General features: G+C 38.6%; 2 protein-coding genes across 5 annotated transcripts in view; both read right to left on the bottom strand.

Moving 5' to 3' along the window:
* Nucleotides 1-949, bottom strand: part of NOSTRIN (nitric oxide synthase trafficking) — a 55,548-nt gene extending 54,599 nt beyond the window's left edge. Inside the window, exon 1 of one of the 4 annotated variants that reach the window (XM_039855340.1) lies at nt 840-949. Coding sequence is in view for 2 of the 4 variants with exons in the window: in XM_039855337.1 (XP_039711271.1) it covers nt 783-809 (27 nt within the window). In the remaining 2 variants the exon portion in view is untranslated. Of the gene's footprint in view, nt 1-782 lie in introns of all 4 variants that reach the window. The other 3 variants (XM_039855337.1, XM_039855336.1, XM_039855338.1) reach the window with 3 other exon arrangements.
* A 15,320-nt stretch (nt 950-16,269) lies between these two features.
* The window catches only part of CERS6 (ceramide synthase 6), a 269,630-nt gene continuing 263,218 nt past the window's right edge, over nt 16,270-22,681 (bottom strand). Inside the window, exon 10 of the mRNA XM_039855700.1 lies at nt 16,270-21,981. Coding sequence (XP_039711634.1) covers nt 21,829-21,981 — 153 coding nt within the window. The 3' untranslated portion in view covers nt 16,270-21,828. The remainder of the gene's footprint in view (nt 21,982-22,681) is intronic.

Below are 22,681 nucleotides of genomic sequence, written 5' to 3'. Positions count from 1 at the left end.
ACTATATTTTCAAAGTAAATACATCCCCCTTCCCTTTATTTTAATTGCTCCTCATTTCCTAAATTACATCTCTGCAATTGCTGCTAACAACATCTTTGGACTTGACCCATCTTCTATTTTTAGTAACATTCCCAGGACTGAAAGAACATGTCTGCCGACTGAAAACTAGCGCAGGCCAGATTGCCTGGGGCATCTGTCCGTCCTTGTCTCTCTCCTTCCAACCCCCCCTTTAAGACTTGGCAATTCTTTTTGTTGTTATTCTTAGCATTCTATTAATTTATTTATATTTATTTATTTATTTAATTATTGTGACATTGCTTTTTTTACGGTGACATTGGGCAATTCTTGACTCTAAATGACATGGGAAAATACTCAAAAATCTTCTGCCCTAACTTCATTCTCAGAGCCCAAAATAGGCTGCAGACACTCTGCATTTGTGTGTCCACTCCACACATGATGTTTGTTGGCACCACTGGTGTAGGTCTTAAGAATGTTTTCCAAACAACCACTATCTGCATGCGAATATAATTCTATATCTACGCTGTTTTTTTTTAAATAATGTGAGAATAAACGATGACAACGTCCGTCCTGTCATATGCTAGAAAGAGCTCAGTTTTAAACTGAACCAAAGAAAAACCACAGACTTTCGTCCCACAGCCGATATCTAAACATGTTTGGTTTCTGAGTATCTCAAATTTCTTAAGTTAAAACAATTAATATATAAATCTACGCCTCCGCCTCCTTCTCACAAACAAAGAAGCAAACCACACCAAGCTACTCACCGAACAGCTTGTGAGTGGGTCCCTCATGCTGAAATGTTTTTGCTTCTGTCCTCTTACCTATGCTCCAGAATTCAGCATGTAGTACTCAGGACACTGCCGTCAAGGCTGGGTGTGTCCTGGACTTCCCGGATTCAAAAAGCATAAAGTACGTCAGCCCTTGTCAAACACCCTGAGGAGGATGTCCCAGCCCTGGACTTTCATCTCGTTCATTTCCTGAAAAAAGCAAAGAACTGCTCCGGGTCAAGAGAGCTGGTGTGAGATGGTGAGAATGACTTCTGAAAATAATTAGAGGGCATAAAACTGAGTCCTGAACTGCTTGGCCTTGAGAGAAAGCCCAGAAGCTGTAAAAAGTGTCGGGATTATTTGAGTGCTGTCAGGGCTGATGTGGAAGGGATGCATTTTCTCTTAGCAATCTGTATTAATCACTTTTGGTTTTTTTGTATTAATGATGCTTTGATAAATGGAGGCCTTTTGAGTGGGGAGGGACTGCTCCTCCCGGCGTCAGCTAATTCCTAGAGATAGCAAACAACTTGCCTGTGAGCACATTTTTGATGTGTAAACCAACCAATCCAGAGTCCAGACCCACCCTCCTTTTATCTAAAGCTCACACACCAAGTTAATATTCTCTTTGCCTTAAATTACCCAAGGGCCAAGTACCAAACAAATAGAACCACACTTATATAACTATGACTATCGTAGAAAATGTCTAAGAAAAGCTATCAGGGAGCAGGGTACACATTTACTACCTCTGGGGGAGGGAGGCAGCTGACTCAACCTAACTTTCACTCTTAGCCCAGCAGGGCCAAGAGGCTAAACTATCAAATTAAGAAGGATCTTTCCATGTTTACCTTCATTTTTTTTTTTCAGATCACTGAAAAGGATAAGCAGAATTAGAAACCGGCCATCAGCAACTTACTTTTTTTTATTGCTTTTTCTGCATCCGTGATCCCAGTTATTAATTCTTAAATTTGCATCTAATGTTTGTTGTCTTGTGACAGCCATTTGCTAAATGTGGGCAACTTTGCTCTGAATGGCGGTCCCCAGATCCAAAAGAAGCTCCGTTAGCGGAGCCCAGTGGGAAACTTCAGAGTTGCCCTGGTGGGCAAGCTCCATTCATCTGCCCTGGGTGTGCAGGCTTCATTCAAAGTCTCTAGAAATAACAAATGGTAGAGAGAGAGGAGTGACGGGAGGCACGATGAGAGAAGAGAACTTGCCCTACAACCAGAGTGGAGAGGAGGGGTCTTTAGTCAAGGCCCGCTATTCGCATATTTAATAATGTTCTCTTGTTGGCTTCTCCAAAGGAGCTTTATCACTGGAAGTTATAACACTAAGCAGTAGCTATCAAGGGGCTAGAATTTGACAAGACAACCTGGCATACTAAAAGGTGTGTACAGACAAGTTATAAACTGAGGTTAAAAACATGTCACTCAGATTTCCCCTGGAGTGTTTTCCTGCCCTTTAAGGTTGTATATAGATCAACTTGGCTAGAACTTTGTCCAGGGCCCGGGGCATCTCAGTGTCTGCCCGCCCCTGCCCTGCCAATTCCTACTGCACCTGGTCTCAGTTCAGTCCCAACCCAGTTCACAATGGAGAGATTGGCCTCTCTTGTCAGTTTTCACAAGAAATGCTAGCACACCAGGCTTACTGTGGTCTTTGCAGCCCTCGTATATGTTCTTCTACACTTACTCCTCATCTGTGTCTCTCCCAGCAGGCTGACTAATGCTCCCTCAGGCCTCCTGGACATCTACTTAATACAAATATCTCCGTCTCACAGATTATTGTAAGGGCAGCAGGGTGTCCTGGCTTAATTTAGACTGAGAATTAGAGTTTGGCTATTTGTTGAGCTTCTTAGAAGGGTGTATGAGCCTGCAAAAATCTTTGATTTTGGAGGTCAGAAAGGGGGTTATATCAGTGATCTCTTGTCATAATAATGCTGTGTAATAAACAGAAAACCCTGTAGCTTCAAATGACACAGACTTTACTTGATTTACAAGTCTGTGGTTTAGCTGAGCGGTTCTTCTGGTCTTTCTGGCCTCGCTCATGCAAAAGCAGGTCATCTATACAGCTCCACTGATTATGGCTGAGCTTGGCAGGGCACCAGTTCTGGCCTATGTTGGGCAAGTGGCTGATTATGGATTGTGCAGTTTTTCATCAGCCAAGAGTCTAACCTAGGCTGTTCTCAGAGCATGGCAGAGGCGCCAAGAGAGCGAGTGGGACTCAGGCTTGGAACTATCACTTTAGCCACATTCAACTGACCAAAGCGAGTTAGTCACAGGCCAGCTTGAGATTCAAGGCAGCGGGAACATTCCACTCCTTAATGGGAGGAGCTGTATGTCTCATTGCAAAGGGCATAGATACACAATGGGGCAGAGAACTGGGACCAGTTTTACATTTACAATGGTCAGTCAATATTTGTTATTGAGTGATTATAGAGATAAAGGAAAAAGGACACTGGAGAGAGTGGCTGATATATATTATCCTCCCCCTTTCCCTTGGAACTGCAGCAAGATTGAGGTTATGGAGAAAAATAATAGGAGTTAAATTCACAAGAGGGTCTAGATACAGGTTTGGAGATAGGGTTGTTCTCCCCTCTGGCCCCATATCCCATCTACACTGCCAAAGAACATAGCAAATCACACATCCCTAGAGGGGGAAGGCAGGCAAGGAGGAAGTAGCAGAGCAGATTTTCTAAGGTGTCTCCAGCACCCGAGACTGTGGCTAGCAAGGGCACTTTGGCAAGGAGGCCAGAGCAGGCCAACTTGAGTAAATTTGTCCTTGTCCATGTGAGAACACTCTGAGCCCCATGACTTCCAGAAATGGTCCAGAGAACCTGGGAGGAGGAAGCTGAGTTCCTATATGAGCAAGAGGGGAAAGAACCTTGTATTTTTGGAATTAATATTAATATTGCTTTATTTGTATCTACAGGCTGATGAGAACTATATATAGTGAAGCACCTCAAAGAAGGTATACTACACTTATTTTCTAAAAAATTTGATGTCCACAGCATCCTTTTGAGTTCTCTGTCCTCGGGTTTGTCTTTGGCTATATGTTTTTGGCCTACACCCATTCTATTTTTTCCCCAGCCCAGGCTTGGAGCCTGAGTTACTGTTTACCTCTCAGATCCCAATTTCCTGGCTTCCTCTCCCAATCTTTGCTCAGCATTCGCCTTCCTGGCATGGCCTCTCTGCAGAAAGAAAACCTGCAATGGACTCCCTGGGATCTGGCCTGGAAGCCACTGAATGGCACCCCACTTGCCTTATTTTAGGCAGCCTCCAAGTGAGTCAACAACATGAGTACTCATTTGTTAAATGCTTATAAGCAGACGTTGGATATCAGTAAGTTAGTAAGAAACAGGAGCTTAAATGTAACACAGGTTAAGGGCAGTTCAAAACTTGTCTTGGAAATTTCTTTAGCAAATAAAGAATGTGAAGAATTGGAAACAGCACAAACATCCATCCATAGAGATCTGGTTAAATACCTTACGGTAATACTAACTCACATTTAGAGGACGTACCATCTGCCAGGTGCTGTTCTAAGTTCTTTACAAATATTAATTTATTTAATCATTATAGTAATCATTTGAGGTAGATATGTATTATTTCGACCCTTGTAATACGCATAGAAAAACTGAGGCACAGGGTGGTTAAGAGACTTAGCTAAGGTCACATGGTTAATAGTAGCATAGTTGGGATTCATCTGACTCCAATGCTTCCATGTTTAACTACTGTTCTACACTGCCACTCAATCTGGACAATGGGATACAAAATGTCCAGAAAATGAGGATAGAGTATGAAACAAGCATTTAGTTATATGTACTTACTTAAAAACAGGTTGCAAAAGAATGATTCCAGTTTGGTACACAAATAAGGAAAAAGAGATCTAGACATATATGTACTAGACAGACAACAGTATATCTCTGAAAGTTGGGATTATGGAGGACTCATTTTCTAGGCCATACATTTTCATAAGATTTTAATATTTGAAAAAAAAAAACACATGCATTGCTTTAGAAACCAAATAAGGTAAAAAAAATTGTAAAAGAATAACAATGATTCTAATTTTAATTTTTAAAAAGGAAGCACTGATAAGTAAATAGTGACAACAGGTCTTGTTCATATCTCCAAGACTCTGTACAATGCTGTTCCTTCTACCTGGAAGTCCTTCTGCCTTTATGTTAGCCTAGCTGACTTTTATTTATCTCCAATAGCCAGCTTGTGTCCTTTTCCCCAGACACAGTTAGTACACTCTTACTTTTGCACCACTGCTATCCTTCATACACACCTCTCTTGATTCATTTATCCTATTATATTGAGATTATTCGTTTAATGATTTGCTTCCAACACTACTCAGTGAGCTCCTTATAGCAAAGTACCTGGAGCAAAGTAAATGTTCAATAAATAATTGTTTTTATTTGATTACATTTGATACTACAGAGAAAGGGACCCCATTAGCTAATTCATCTCCATTGACAAGACAGGGAATGTTGCTTATGGATAGGCCTATTATCCTCAGCTCTCAGGAAGCAGAGTTCATAACATTGAGAGCAAAGATAAGTGTGATCTTCTGGGCAGGAACTCTAAAATGGGAAACGGCTCAAATGCACTTGGGAGTTTCTGACACTCTGATTAAAAATGGCCTTGACAAGCAGGAAACTGAGAAGGAATCAGAAGAATCCCAAAGGACCACTTAGAGAACTTTCTTGGAGATTTGTTGGTTAAAATGATATAAACAGATGAGGTAAAGAGTCTTGAGACCACAGATAAAATGGAAGAGTAGCCTGATACTAAGAATAAATTTTGAGAAGGCCAGAGACTAAAATGACCAAGTTCTGGAAAGTTTGCCAAAAACATCTAAGAGAAATTTTCACTGTATCCAAAGCAAGAAGAAAGTAAAGGGACAGCACCTGGGCTTGGGCAACTGGCTGGTGTTCCAGTGACAATGTGAGCTGGAGAGCTTGGCCAGGCTTCTGGGTTCCAGGGGTGAGTGGGTCAGGCAGAGTGGCTGGCTTTTAGGGCACCACATCTTTCAAAGCACTTTCCTTCCAGGACCAGCTGCAACATGGGAGACTCATCTCGATACATTGTCTCAAGGCTATCCCACTTCTGAGTTCTGGACGAAGTCTAGTCCTTGGCCTGTTTTCGCTGACAGAGGCCCAGTGCTGTCTCTGCTGTCATTTCAGCACGTGAGAGCCACAGACAGTATTTATAAGACATCAAGACATGATGTCACTTTCACCAATCACCCTCAAAGGAAAATGTAGAAGCAATCTCATGCTAGCTAAATTACTCTTTATTTTTAGTCTCTGCTACAGTGATTAGTTTCCTTAATTTCCATAGCCTTTCCAAAGCTGGAAGATGTATTTCTAAAGCCTTGTCTTAATGCATTTTTTTTTTTTTTGAAAAATGTACCTTTGCCCAAAGCCTCAGGATGGAAAAAAAATCTAATTTAGAAGCACTAATGGGTGTTTTAAACTGTAGCAGGAACGGTGAAGGTGTATGCAGATATCGTTATTGTTAATAGCCAGCCTAATTCATAGCATCAAAAGTAACTTTTACCCTCAGTTTTTACTAATTACATTGCAGTTTTTAAAATTGCTCAAGATTTTTTTTTTTTTACCGTTTTCTGCTTCATAAAAATTACCTTTTTAAAATTGAAGTACAAATGGTCTTGATTAACTTATTTCATATATATAAACTGGCCCAATATTCAATGAGCTAGGGCTGAATTTTTATTATGCATGTGCAAGTTTCATATATATTAATTTAAAATCTCCATGTATTAACAGAGAATAAAAATGAAATCAAATAAATTAATTTGCATAAAACAAATTAGCGTAAATTTACTTTTCCTCAATAAGCCTAGGAAATGAAGACTAATGGACAACTAATTAACAATCAAATCATCCTACAGCCATGATCTATGGCTTTAACTTCCAAAAAGAGAAAAAAGTAGACAGGACTAGGATATTTTACAAATGCATATTAGCCCAAATTACATTATCTCTTCATTTGATCACCTATGTTAATATTCAATTGCCATTACTTACATTTTCTAAGCTCACCTGTGACCAGTCTTAAAGATTTAAGTCAAAATGCACACTAAATGTGTCGTACAGAAACGCGTTAGTTACTAGGCCAAATATTAGTTTGGCATTTTTGCATATGTAAATAAAGTATTACTGCAAGATTTATTTGCCTTTTCTACCTTGGTTATAAATCATGTTATAAATTATCCATTTATAGTTATTTTCTATAAATCATTGCCAGTTTATGGAGATAGAATCTTAGAAAACAAAAGCACTCCAAATGTTTATTTATTGTGATTCTTTCTGGAGCAGAAGGTAGGAGCTGGAGGATAAGCATAGAGAGGAGAGGGAGCTTGCTCTTCATTCTATCTCCTTTTGCATATTTGGAATTTTATATACTTGCATCACTTATTCAAAAGTATAAAATAATTTATTTTTTAAAGCCATTTGCACACCCCTGGGACCTAGGGCACACAGTGCATAAAGCCTGTTTACTAGGGACTTATGATCAGTCAACCAGCCCTCTGTGTCCTTGTTAACAATCTTCTCTTGTTATCCTCTTACTTAAATTATTTAACCCTTTAGTCAGCTTTTCCTAAAACTCTCCTGAAAAGTTTTTCTGGAAAAATCACTGTTTCTTTCATTTTGCCTCTCTATAGCATCTTGCACAATTGATATGTCTATTCATTCATTCATTCTCTCACTCATTCGATTGGGTTGTACGCAGCATTCTCTTTGATCCAGGCATTATGAGGGATACAAAAATGAACCAACACCCTTCTTTCAAGGAGCTCAGTGTGATGGAGATTATATTACGTTGTGACAGATTATATAAAAGAGGTCTTTACAGAATTGTGATGGGAATTCCAAAGAAATACCCACCTCAGCCTGGTTCGGGAAGAGGAGAATGCCAGAAAACGCTGGCAAGAGATAGTCACACTTGCTGATGCTTTAAGGGTTACATTAATTGTCCGTGCATAAGATAATGTGTGTTGGTGTATTCAGAGAATTATAAATCCCTCAAGAGTGCCTTGAACACATAATTTGTGTGGGACCTCATAGTTAATGAGACTAGAGAGATACACAGAGTCCAGACACAGGAAGCCTCGGGTGCCATGTTTTAACTTTACCCTAGAGGTAATTGGAGCCACATAGAGGTCTTTTCCCATGTAGGAGTTTAAGCACATTTGCAATATTTAGATGTGCATTTTAGACTGATCACTCTGACAGCAGTATAGAGACTCTAAAGAGGGCTGAAATAAGAATAAGAAAGGGTGGGAGCTTGTTACCAGGAACTGGGACACAAATGGTAAAGGCTTAATAATGTGGAGAGGAAGGGATAGAGTTTTAAAATGAAGCCAACAGGACTTGGTGATGGATTGGATTGGATTGGAAGTAAACAATGAAGGAATAGAAGGATGCAGAATGAAGCCCAGGCTTCTGATATCCTTCAAAGATTCTGATCGCTATGATTTCCATGTGAGGCACTAAAGGGCAGGATTTAATAGCATAGGCTTTGGAGTAGTAAATATGTGGGTTTAAAAGTTTGCCAATTTGGGGGGAAATTTTTTAACCCCTTTAAGCTTCAGTTTCCTGATATAAAAAATAGAAGAAATAATACCACATACATCATAGACGACTGTAATAAATAAAGACCTCTTTTATATAATCTGTCACAACGTAATATAATCTCCATCACACTGAGCTCCTTGAAATGTTCAATAAACTCTAGCCGCTATTGTTACTGTTATTATCATTTTATTATTTGCATAATAAATTAGGTATTATTAAAAATGATTGTATATTATACATATAAAACACTGAAAAATATAACTATTGTAATTCAAAAACTTGCAAACTAACATGACTATTGTACTTACCAAACAATTTAGAATTCTCCAGAAGTTTTAGCTAATGCATTTTCTTCTTTGACTAAATTTCCCTGTGATAGGCTGAGGCAATTTGCATCACTTTATTGCTCTTGGAACTCAAAGATAGCATTCTTATTTTAAAAAATAGACCTTAGCGAATCTAAGCATCTGAAAGTTTCACTTGAGACATTATTAGAGTTTTTAAAACAAATATGTTGATTTAAAAAATTATCTCGAAGTTAGGAATTGGAAATTCAGTACACAGAATTTTTTTAATGCCTTAATACTTTTGTAGCTCCTACAAACAAGGATGTTCTTAACAAAACCACAATACAACCAACAAAAGTTGAAAATTAGCATTAATTCATTATTATTATCTACTCATTTCCAGCCATTGTCTCAATTATGTGTTCCATAGCAACAGGATCCTGTTCAATATTATGCATTGTTTTCAGTTGTCATGTATCTTTAGTCTCCTTTACTTTGGAACAGTTCTCAGTCTTTCCTTGACTTTCATGCCATTGACACATTTGAAGATTACCAGTCAATCATTTTGTAGAATGTCCTTTAATTTGCATTTATCTGATATTTGCTCACAATTAGATTGATGTTATGAATCTTTGGCAGGAATATCATAGAACTGATGCTGCCTTCTTATTGAAGCCAATCAAGTGACTCATGATTTCATTTATCTCATGACTGATGGTGTTTACTTGATTAAGATGATGTCTGCCAAGTTTCTTTGCTATAAAATTATTACTTTTACCTTTGCAGTTAATATTTTGTAGGGATGTACCTTGCAACTATGCAAATACCTCGTTCCTCATCAAACTTATAGTTATTCATTTATTAATTTATATGAATCCACTGCTTCTCATTTTATTCAGTGCATTATAATCTATTACTATTATTAATTTTGGTGTACAAAATAGTCCCAGATTTGGCCAGAGCTCCTTCAACTTGCTTCTGTGATTTCCCCATTATTTGTCATTTCCCCATTATTCTTTGAGAACTTCCTTGCTTTCTGATTCAATAAGATATTTCTTCCCAGACTGTGCTTTCCTGCCTCAGTCTTGATTCAGCCATTTCCTCAAGGAGCTCTGCTTCCTTTTAGTGGAGAATGGATTTGAGATGGATTTATAGACCAAGACCTGGGGCACTAGATGTTGTAATTGAGGGCTTCACTGATTGCAGTGGACGGCTAGGGAATATATATAAATACATTCACAAATACTCAGATATACACTTACATCTATATTTATTTGCTATCTACCTATATTTTAAAACCCATGAGTTTACATGTGTACTTTTAAGTTTAATTCAATACCACTAAGTTCATTCAGTTTTCTCTCTCTCCATATTTGTAACTCATTTTTCTAACAGTGAGAAAGTAGCTTTCATTACCCTTAATATATTAATATATTTGATCAATCCCCCTGCATGTGATGAGTATCTCACTACAGCCACTCTGACTTGCTATGCTTCAACTTCCACTGCCAGGCTGCTCCTCTGAGGGATGCCTTCCACTGCCAGGCTGCTCCTCTGAGGGATCCTGCTCAGACTTGATACCTCATGCTGGGACACTCTTGTGTGGACATGCCCTTTACCAGCCCCCGATTCTTCATGTTGTGCTGCTCTCTGCAGACCTCATCTGGCCTCTGATACTCCACTCTGGACCACTATGACTCCCTCATGATGTCAACTCTGCTCCTTTCCAAGGCTTTGGGACTGAAGAGTTCAGAAAGGGGGTGTGCAGGCAGGAAAGAGAGAAAGAGGCAGAAGGGAAGGTTGTTATTATCATTAACATCATGGCATTTCTTTCTAACCTTGTTATCACTATGTTCTTTACTGGCTTATCTTCTTTCTTGTATCCCTCTGATGTGGGCTTTCCCCAAGATTTGCTTCAGTGGGAAACAGAGAAATGACTCAGACTAAGTTAGCTGTATAACTTCTTTCTAGCTCTGAGACTTGAGCAAGGTTCTTATCTGCTTTGTACATCTGTCTCTTTATCTGAAAAAAAAAAATGGAAATAATAATGGTACCTAATTTCAGTCCTGTCTTTCCAATTTTTGGTACACATTTCCAAATGAATGGGCTCTAGTCAGCTCAATTTCAGAATGTGAAAATCAGCTCATTTTTCCCTTCCAAAGCTTATTCATCTTCTTGAAGCTCCTGTTTATGTAATTAAATATATTTATTTGATAAGCATTTTATCGAATGCCTACTATGTAGCAAACATGGTGGCTTACAATCCAGATATTAAAAACAAGGCCTTTGCCCTCAAGATGCTTACAATCAGCGAGAGAGGTAGTGTGATAAGCACTCCAATGTACTGCTCTAGAAAGAACGCTATATTCCAAGAGACTAGGGCTTTCCAGGAGCAAGTGATCCGAAGGCCAAACAAAAGTGAACTAGATAGAGAAGAGGGAAAAGGCCTTTGAGGCAGAGCGAGCAGCATGGCCAAAGTGCTGGAGACATAATATGGGGCTCACTCACTGGTTCACGCTATGCCCTTTATCTCAAATGCATTTTCTCTTCTCACTTGACTCATCCAAATCCTTTCCATTTTTCTTGGCTTTCTCCTTGAAACGTTTTCTCTTCTGATCCTGAAGTAAACTTTCTCTCTTCTGAACTTTTCTGGAAATTACTCTTCTAATAATATATTTGAGATGATGATGATAATAATGTCTTATATCTGTGGAGTAATTACAGTTTTCAGAAACCTTTAACCTTTATCATTAAGTTTGATCTGCATAATAGAACAAGTATCGTTTCTTTTAGAGCTACCTTGACCCATTAAAATAACCACTGCTTATGTCCAGCCTCTCTAGATTAAGAACTCTTTCAATTCAGCAGCTTTGCTTTTGACTTATTTATACCTCTTACCAAGCCTGACATAATATCTCATAGAGAATTGGTACTCGATACATGTGTATTTTTTTGAATTCATTAGCATTGTGGTTCTCTGTATTTTTAGCTAGCGTAGTATCAACTGTTTTATACATTCTGAGAAATGACTTGTAAGTGATATAACTAAGAAATGGCAGTATTGGAAGTATAGTATGTCAAGACTGTGTTCTATGAAACTTTTAGTACTCTCAACTGAGGGGGAAAAATTTAATTACTCTTAAAAACTCTAGGGCTTTTTTTGCACTCATCTTTGGTAATATGGCTCCAAGTAGCCTGGCATCCTATACATTGCTTGCTTGTTGGCTTACCAGATAGTTACTAGTATCCTGGGTCAGCAAAACTAACAGAAGCCAAAAGTTTAATCATGACAAATCTAACTTCTATGACAAATAAATAAATAAATAAATAAATAAATAAATAAAATGGAGGGCTAGTATTTGCGCTTTCATTGCCTATAACTTCCTCACTCTGCAGTACCTCATCCCTCATCCACACCTGGGAGTATTTCCCCATGAGATTTTTAGTTTATTCTTAAAACCCAGAACTCTAAAACACTAGTTCCACTACTCATACATCTTCCTTCCCTTTAGTCTGCAATGTACTAAATTACTGAACTGCTTGAATTGATTCTTTTAAACCTGTGTTCTGGGTTATACATAAGTTTGTTCTTGGAAGCTCGCAAGGGGTTAGTGTGAGTAAGGAGGTGTGTGCTTTGTGGACTGGAATGATGTCAGTGAACATGGAAAATTGAGTTCAGTCATTGATGTATTAGATTTATTGAGGATCTTCCCTCGAGGATTTATCGAGGATCTTCCCTCCAGAGAAGGACCACTGATGTAGCTGATAACACTAAACAATATGATGTTGAAAACAGGAAAAATAGGATAAAAACTACAGGGGTAAAAATCTGAGATCTGTAAGGAAAATTAAAGGAGATAGATAAGGAAAAAAAAAAAAAAACGTATGGACAATTCAAATGCAGTAGAAATCTGGGTAGCCCATGTTCTCCCTAACTTTTGAATGTCATCACCTACATTCTTCCCCTCGATTTTGCTTCATCCACATTGGCCTATTGCTGCTCCTTGAACTTATAAGCATGGAGCCTTTGTGTTTCAGACTCCTACTGCTTGGTCTGCAACTACCCTAGATCTCCCAGCCATTCCTGCCAGTCAGGTCTTAGTCCAAATCGTCTATCTGTGATTGTCTGTGACCACCCAGTTTGAAGAGCCCTCGTAGTCATCATGCAAGCTCACCATGCAACCACCTTGTTTCTTCGTTACTTTGTCTTTTGTCACCCTGTGAAATTACCTTGTTTGTATTGTGCGCTGAATTGTGTCCCTCAAATTCATGATAAAGTCCTAGTATCTCAGGAGGCAACCGTATTTGGAGGGAGGGCTTTTAAGAACTTGATTAAGGTCTCTTTCCCATTTATCCATTCTATGTGCATATCCCTAAATGTCTTGAAAATAGATTATGTATATGAATCAGTGTTTACTGCAGAAGATGGATGTTAACTTTTTGCCAAATTATGGTATCCTTGAAACTTCATTTTGTTCCTTTTTTTGGGAAAAATCAGATTTAGGTAATAAAAATTTCATTAGCGGTTAAAAAGAAATAGTGATTAAGGTAAAATAAGACCTTTGGGGTGGGCCTTAACTTCTGTCCTTGAAAAAAAAAAAGAGAGAGAGAGAGAGATTAGGACACAGACAGATAGATAGAGGGAAGGCCATATGAAGGCATGCGGGAAGGCAAGCTAAGCAGACAGGCCTCAGAAGACGCCAACTCTGCCGACATTTTGATCTCAGACTTCTGGCTTCCAGAACTAGAGAAAGTAAATTTCGGCTGGCTGTTTAAGTCACCCAGTCTGTGATATTTTTTTTATGGTAGCCCTAGCAAACTCTTTATTTCTTTGTTTTGTTTTTTCTCTTATTAGAGTGGAAGTTTCATAGGAACAGTGACGGGATCTGTCTTATTTACCCTTCTATCTTTGGGGCCTAGAACAATTCCTCTATAACTATTTTTAACTGATTGAATGGACCTGAGCCTTTGTTGTTCAAGTTATCTTTGGCTATGCAAATATATTCATTTTTCATTAAGCTGAAAAATAATCAACCTATTGCCTAAAGAATTGCTTCAAAACTTAGTGCCAGAGCTTAGACTTTCTCACCCCATTTTTTCAGTTATGGTTCATCAATTTTCCAGTTCTTCAACATCCTCTCTCCTCAGCTCCTCTCTGTTTCTAGACACTTCTCTAACCACTGTCCTATGATTTCCCTTCTCTGATGCCCTTTGTGCCGGGTCTAGGAAGCCGCTCTGGAGGGTGAGTTCTATTATCTGAGCCTGCCACAAAACTCCTCAGTTTCTGTGCACCAGTGAGAAGCTGGCACACACACAGAGAGAAATGTCGAATATTGAAAGAGTTGGAGACAAAGTGAGTTGTCATGCTCATCTTGCTTCCCAGCAGATGGGATGCTAGCTGCTGATAGCTCATATTCTACCAGCACTCTCCTGAGTGGATGTATTTGTTTCTCCAACAAACATTTATGGTACCCTATTACCTCCGGGCCCCAGGTGAGGCTCCAGGAATACCATCAGCCTCATACTGCTTATTCTGTTTGCTCCCCCCAGATCTCTTCCATATGACAGAGGCTGACCCCTGCCACCTGCATCTCCCTGGGTCCCCTGTTGGCAGTTTCTGAGTTCAGCCAATAGGTGGCATGAGAAAGCAAGAGAGAGATGTGAAGTTATTTGCTATCCACCCTGGTTTACAGCCCCCACAGGGAGGCTTCTTCATGCTACTCCCTCTCCTGGTTACAGCCCAGAATGGTAATGGCTTCCCATGCTTGCTTGCCTCTGGATGACTTACTTTTCTGTGTTTGATTTTATAACCTACCCATGCCACTGAAAGTAGTCTTTTTATTGAAGTTTTTACAGCTCAACCATCTGATGGTGACTTATTTTCTGCCTGGACCCTGACCGATACAGGCTTTACATAAATTTTTTAACTTCAGTGTTCAGGAATGATAAAACTTTTACGTCCTCACGCTACATCGGCTTTGGGGATAATCAAGGGTGTGGTGCTCAGGCTCGTCACTGTGGTGATTGGTTCTGAGAGACCACTGCTTGCTGGTAAATTTGATGCACAACCTTTCACTGTTGCTGGCACTGTTGCCACTGATTCTGGTGAAGCAAGTGCAGGGTTGGTGGAAACAAAAGTAGGGAGTAGAAATAACATGTGCCTAGGTTGGATATGGCAGGTTGGAAGTGGCCCAGCAAAAAGGAAGGCGGCCTAGAGAGAAGCTGAGTTGCATTGTGGCTATTTGGGAGAAGATGCTAATAGAGTTAGGCTACGCTGTGCTTAAAGAGCCAGAAAAGTTCATGGCTTCCCAAAGTGGTGGATTTGCTTGCCCTTTTTCTGTCTCAGAGAAATTTTGATAGTTCATTAGAATAACTCATGCTTGGAATTAGAAGATTGTTGGGGGTGGTTATAATATTTATAAGATTTTTTTTTCACCATATTGGTGGTGGTGGGGTGGTGGCGGTGGTGTGTCTGTCTGCATGTCAGTGCTATTTTACAGCTGTTAATATATTAGATGTCATAACAGAAGTAGGCAGCCAAGGAAGACAGTTACCCAGGAAAGACAGAGAAGAAAGGAGAGAAGGTCTAACAAAGTGGAGACCCAGAGAAGATGATGTCCGTCGAGGTTCAGTGAGGTGCGCAGACATACACTGAGAGGAACAGTCTGGTGTGTGCTGTGCTCTGAGTTGTTTGTCCTAAGTCACTCTTTTATAATTTGGAAAAAAATCACTATAGTCTGATATACTTGAATGAATATCTCTAAAAATCACATTTTTTTTTTCCAGAATGAAACACTACATAAAATTTAACATTGAGGTTCTTAATTTTCAAAGAGATACTATAACAAACATATGTTATATGTAACGTATAAATATGTCAAGACTTTGTTAAATGAACATTTTTCAAGTGGAGCACAAGATGAACTGGGGTTCAACAACAGACTACAAGAGAAACTGCAATAGAAAGCTTTATTATTCACAGGTCCTGGGAGAAGTACATGGCATATCTTGAGGGGCCACATGGAGAAGTCAAGGCAGGGTGCAGGCAGAGAGACAGGACCTGGGGCGCATGCCTTTATTAGGACCCGTGAGTAGATTGCTTTGGGGTTCCTGGGCCGAGGTCAGATTGGTCAATTTAAACCAAAAGAACGGAGTTTTGGTAAGCTCCATGGGGGTCTGACCTAAGGGGTATGTATGGTATACAGGTGCTGGGAGGCAGGGGAGACTGCTGATCACAAGGGATTTTGGAGAAGTCATATCAGGAACTTATATTTGCTTGTGACCTTATGGGCTGCTAGCCAGGGCATGCACCTATGTGAGGGGCTACTGTCAGTTCAAGGTCCCTGCAGGCCATGCGGTCAAACAAAATGAAGGCCGAAGTAGTGATACCATAGAGTAACTTAGCTAAATTCCTGACAAAGTAACATATCATATAAATATAACATACTTGCTCAGTAATCATTATGATTATTGGAATTTGAGGAGGCTTGCAAGAAACTAGTAGGATGATGCAAGCCCTGAAATAAGTCTTGTCCAGGAAGGTCTGACATATCACCAACACAAGCTATGTGGCGCTTACAGAAAAAGGGCATTTACACTGTTCTCTTAATACTTATCTTTATTATGAAAGTGTTTCCAAAATAAAATGATCCTCATAATAATGATTGCTTCCAAAGATCAAGGATGAATAATTATATTTTCATATAAAAATCAGCAAACACAATAACAATACATAAGATAATTCTAATCGGCTAACAGTACATCATTCCATTTCTGATAGAGATGCTCAAGCACTGAATTGTCTTAAGAAAAAAATAAGGTTTTGTCACCTATCCTATTTCTTGCTGCAAGTTGAAAAAAATCAAATCCCAAAACTACCCACCTTCCCCTTGCATGACAACAAATGGCTATCGAGGTAACTGATTATGTGGGCAGAGTCTGATGAAAAGTATGAGCTTAGAGGCTTCATGAAACTTTTGGAAATCAAACGTGGAGGGTGTTTTCCATGTTTAAATAATGAAGCTCTAAGTTAAAGTTCCCGAATTGCCACATAACTGTTCCTATTACAGAGCTAATTTCTCTTTGGCAACTAATCTTTAAAAACCCCTAACTTTTTAAGGGAAGTTTTACAATGAGAGTTTTAAAAATTACTGTAGATCCAAAAGAAAAAAGTTATCTCTATAAAATCTATTTTTTTTACTTAACATAGAAATCATACCAACAGCTGTTGTTCCCTGGTTTCCAGGCCATGCAACATACATCAAAATAGGAAGTCAAGCTTTTATGGACCTGTGTTAAGGAGAACAGGCTTATGAGGATACAATACTTTTTAAGAAAAATGGCATCAGGCAGAGAAGAAACTGTGGGTACACAACTGATCCAAGGGCTATTGGAGAAAAGTGACAGTATTCTGGCTTCCTTCTATCAAGAGTTCCAGGAGGCGAGTGAATGAGATAAACAACCCAGATTTTAGGTTAACGGTCTCCTCCAGTGACTTCCTCGGCAATTTTGAGAATACTTAGTCTTGTGGAGACACCATAGGATATACTATCTGGCAGCAAAGAATTTTTATTTCTTTGATCTGATGGGGTCTTAGTTTGTGGGCATTTGGTAATGTGTTCCTCTCAAAGGCTTCAGGTTGAACTCAAGTTGGAAATACCTGGAAAAGACTAAGGTTCTCCTTTGGGTGTCTGCAAATCGTAACAACAGTTACTTATGATGTTTCATGTTCTTTAATACAATTTACTCCATGAAAGCCAGCATCAGGTATGCTACCTCTGAGTACATATTAGAGGAGTTTCACCACCAGAGTGGACAAAGGGACAGGCTCCCTCAGCATCTACTGAGCGCCCCCCAGGGGAGAGAAGGAGACTGGTCACGAAGGCAAACCACAGGGCTGGTTTCTGGCCTATGAAGAACAAAAATGCGGCCACAGTGAACCAGTGCTAATTACTATTTGGTAATTTGAGAATGGCACGATTTCATTTTACCAAGAGAAACTTAAGTTGACTCTGGCGACAACGATACCTTCATTAAAAATATATCTTGCTGCATTTTGCATGACTTCAAGAATTGTTTATGACTTTTGAAAGTATTCTTCTATAAACAGCATGCTAGACAGCAAATGCAATAACTAGAGCTAATTGCATTTTCTCTCTCCATACAAATTACTTAGAAACTGAAAATGCCTTGTTATCACTTTCTCATCAGGCTGACTTTGATCTGATTTTTTCTTATTTGAATTCCAGAAACATATCCGGGCTGGTATTATTTGTCTACAAAGCAAAGATCAGCCAAAAGGAAAGAGAAAAAAAAAAGAGTCAACTAATTGGACTCTTAAGACCTCAAATAGCACATGAAGTGTAAACATATAATCTTTTATTTCCAAAGGATTTCTTGAAGCCTCTCTGGACATCGCGATATCATCACACATACTGGTAAACGGAACCTTTTAACGCCTTTGGAATTATTCTGTATACTTTTATACTTCAAATTAAGAAAAAATACTCAAATATTCAGGCAACTTTGGTATTAACATTTCCAAGAAAGGTACAAAATAAGTATCGTTGCAAAATCATGAACAGATTAATAACAATCATGAGTGTCCACACAATTCTTTGTGAAGAGCTCTTTTGCAAAGACTCAGATCAGCTGGAGTAAAATTCCATTTTTTACTTTGGTCCAAATCACGATGAGGTTGAAATATACAAAGTGGAAGATTCAGTTAATTCTACCTAAGGTGAAAGTATTCAATTTGCTCAAATTCAAACTCATATACTCGGAATGGGAAGTTTGGCAACAGAACTAGACATTTTGACGTTTACTCAGCATTTTAGCTAAAGGTGGTCTTATCTTACCTCGCTAAAAAGTTATTTCTCTCACCCAACTGCTTGCTTTCTTTGGAGAACCTACCTTTCTTCCTAGTTCTTCTCTGTCAGGGGCCAGTTTCATTATCTGATAGTATGTCAGAACACCATTGTCCAGCAGCCTAGCAAGAGGTGAATGTAAATAAAATCCTGGGGTGAAGCAGCAATCATATACATTTTTTTTCTAAAATATAATTCGATAATCCAAAACACTGAGAGTTACTTCCCTATTCTCAAGTCCTATAACTAAATTTAGAAATGAGAACTGCATTTGGCTTACATGCTGGCCTTAGGCCCCCTGTGATCTGGGTATATTTAGCTTTGGGGCTAGAGGTTGAAAAAATTCTACCACTCTCAGCTGTGTCGGCAGCATGAACAGGAAACTGAGAGGGAAGTGGGAAGTTTCTGTTGTCCATGGTGGATGATTTTTATCCAAAAAAATATGGATAAGGATGAGTCAGTGATATTTTGGTTTTATCATGTTTTTGGAGATCTACATACATAGATCATACATGTTTATATCATTTATTGACCCAAGGCCAAATTCTACTTGATTTGCTACCTTTTTCCCTCACTAAGAGATCTAGAAGCGCTATAACATTAGAGAATAAAAGATTACTTTTTCTAGATTCCTTCCTACATATCCCTTGTACCCTGGGAAAGTTCGAATGTAACCAGGAGGAAGGCGATGTCAACACAGGTTAAGTTAATTAACGGGAAATGACACTCACTAAACTACAGTTGAATTTACAAAATACACTTCCACAGCTATGGCCTGCACAGGTAGAAGGTAAGATGTCGCATATATTTTTCTCTCTCAGCCTCTCAGGCTACCATGAGAGAGTAGTAGACAGAGATATATTATTCTTCACCTTGAAAGGCCTACAAACACCATTCTGATTAGTCTAAAAGAACTCTTTGCCCTAAAATGTAAAAGTAAATAAAAATCTGTAGATACGCTGAGGATTGTGTAAAGTTAATGCCATCAGCCAGAGAGGCTCTAAGTATCCCCAGTCCTCCTTCTAAGTGACTTTTGGGAAAAACAAAAGATTGTTTAAGTTCATCTTTGCTAAGGACTGACTCAATTTACTTCATTTTATGCAACTCGTCTACACCTTTAAAATTAAATTAGCTTATCAATATAAGCTAATCGTAAGACGGTGCTAAAGAATGTCAGATGATCCAAATTCGAATACACTGTGGTTGTGTGGTTTATTTTATCCATTGAAAGGACCCACTCCAGTCACTAAAGCAAGTACAATTCACTCTTCTCTTCAATGGATTAGCTGATAAGAAAAGAAATTCGACTTCTCAAAAATTTTCAGCTATAACATGCTTGCTGTTACTTTTTATTTATCTGTATCTTGGCAGATGTTTAGATGACTAACAAGTACTTCTGATGTTTTATGATTAGTCTTAAAACTCACACAATCTACAAATTACACTGGTAGACATATCTCTGTTTTGTGAAATAAAATAATAAGAATTAGTTGCACTGTTTTCTCCGTAAACATCAGACATATTTCCAAGCCTCTTCAGTTATTACTATGGACTATATCAGAAACATACTATTTTGTAACTAGATGGGGGTAAGACTTAGTATTACATTGTGAGGTTTTTGTTTGGGTGCATTCTTTTAACTATTATCTTACAGGTTGTAAATTTGTGAACACAAAAATGTAATTTTTCAGAAAAACTGAACTGAATGTGAATGCTTCTGAGCAAGACATACACTCTCTAGTAGTTTGCTGTTGTCTTCACTATGCCCTGATTCACATATTTATATTAATACACTGTGGTTTTGGGCTATTCTTTTAGATGACGGTCTTTTTGATTTATAAGTATTTGTAATACTTTTCTATTCCCTGTTACTAGAAGTTAGAAGAAAGGAGATAAAATCTTTGGTTTATGTGTATGGTTTTCTAATCTATACATAAATAACACTGCTATGTAAGTGATAATGGAAACTTTTTATTCAGTAATCTTTCTCATTGTCAATCTTGCCATTGTCCAGTCAAATTTGTGTGTGTTTTTTTTTTTTTTTTTTTTGGCAATAGCTCTGTCTGAATAAAAAACCCGGTAAACTGAACAAGTCTTCAAAGAAGCAAACAAAAGGACTCAAGAGTGCAATGCTGCTCATTTCTGAGTAACAGGAAAGTCATTCTGGGTTATGTTTAGGGAGAAAAGACAGAGTAAAACAGTCTTTATCCCATTGGCTTTATCTCTCAGAAAAATAAAAATATCAGGATCAAATACTAGATAGGGCACTTTCTTGAAAGCTGGTGCAGTAAAGTGCTTTGCACTATAGGAGTGACTTTTGCAAACTCTCAAAACTCTTTTTCTGTTCAAAATATACTTAGCTTCTTTTTTTCACGACATGACAGAAGACGGCGCTAATTTCATGGGCAGTGGTACAATCTGGTTGCAGTCAGCCACTCTTTCCTTATGTTATTCTTAGATCAGGGGACAAATTCCCAATATTAAGAGTCGTTTCCTTGTAACTATGACCTTAAGCAAAGGTTTTCCTTCAGAGCCGGAGCACTGACTTCATAACTGAGAATAAAAAGATCTCTGTAACCTACAAGGTTAATCCCCAACTAGCTACCTTGCTCATTGAAGAAATCTTGGCTGTCTGCACAGGAAATGAAGTCTATTCCTAAGCAATTTAATATAAAACAATATTTTAAAAGCCCTTCAATAACTATACTCTTTAATTTGAACTGCTAAGTGACCACGAAGAGTGACAAAAACCCAAGCTCATCTTGTTTAAACTATATACTGGGAGGATGATCACTGAGACCATAGGCAATTTCAAAATGGGCACTGACACAAAGAAAGCGAACCTATTTGGAGCTGTATGAGAATCTCACACAGGGCTTTGCTTGCTCTCAGACAAATTAAGCTGATGCTCCTAGCAGACTGGGTTACAGCAGCAGAAAGGGGTGGAAGCAGATGGAGTATCTCCCTCACTGTTATGAACCCAGAGAGTAAAAGGAGTGAGGAAATCCTCTTTTGTCCACAGATTTACAAACAAATACAAAAAATAAATAATATTCTAAGACAATACAAATGCAAATACTGTTCCCTTGTGTCAATTACATACAGCATGCCTACATATAAAGAATGGTAATTCTTCATTCACAGACGAGATATGGCAGTGCACTATTCAAAAAATGCGTTGATAATCCTAATTTTTGTTTCTGGTGCTGAGATATGAAAGGAACTGCATTTGCAACTTATTAAATACTTCCAGGAACAAACAGTTCACTTCGTTCGGGACTTGCAGTTTTGAGTAATTAATCATCCATGGAACAAGGGCCGGTCAGGAGATACCCGTTGGTACCACTGGTTCCATTGGTGGCGGTTGCAGTGTGGGCATTCTTCCCTGGGTGTTCCGAGTCCTCCTCATCTGAGCTAGACTCAATATCACTTCGATCATCCTTGGACACCTGTGGCATACAAGAAAGTGAGTGTAACCAGCTCCTAAGGAATCATTAAGGTATGGCATGCTCAGAATCACATGCAATCACACATGAGGAAAACAGATCCAAACGTTAAAAAAATCAAAGAGGACAGGAACTTTGCCATAGTAATACGTTCCCCTTCACTGGAGATATACAATCTGGGTGACAAAGTCAGTTATCAAGAAAGGTAAGTGGATTTAGGTATCACAAGGGGCTAGACTTGCTGAACTCTTTAAGGTGCCTTTCTATATTGAGAATGTACTAGACCACGAATCCTGCTTCTGCTGGCAAAGTGGCATACTGTGCTACTGAAATGCATTATAAGAATTTGGTACAAATGAATCAATTTACACTCTGGTGATCACATTCCCCTTGAGAATCAAAGTCTGCTCTCAATTAACTAAACTAACGGAGATAGTCACTAACTCAGATGATCACAACATCATTTTTATTTGGCTTTGTAATGCATTGTTTCATGATTTAATTTGGTTTTCTTTTCTGTCCACTAGAATTAAGTAGAAAACATTTCGTTTTATATACTACATAATAACTAATGGCAGTAGGAGGCTTTTTGAGACCCTGCTGGGTGAGGTTTAGTTTAAAATATTTCCCAAGGAAAATCTATTGACTGGATCATCATGAATTGGCTCCCATCATTCTAGGGTTCTTCAGTCTTCCATTAAGC

This window comes from Pteropus medius, unplaced genomic scaffold, assembly GCF_902729225.1.
Source record: "Pteropus medius unplaced genomic scaffold, Ma_sr-lr_union100, whole genome shotgun sequence".
NCBI lineage: Eukaryota > Metazoa > Chordata > Mammalia > Chiroptera > Pteropodidae > Pteropus > Pteropus medius.
This window is presented reverse-complemented; position numbering and strand designations above follow the sequence as displayed.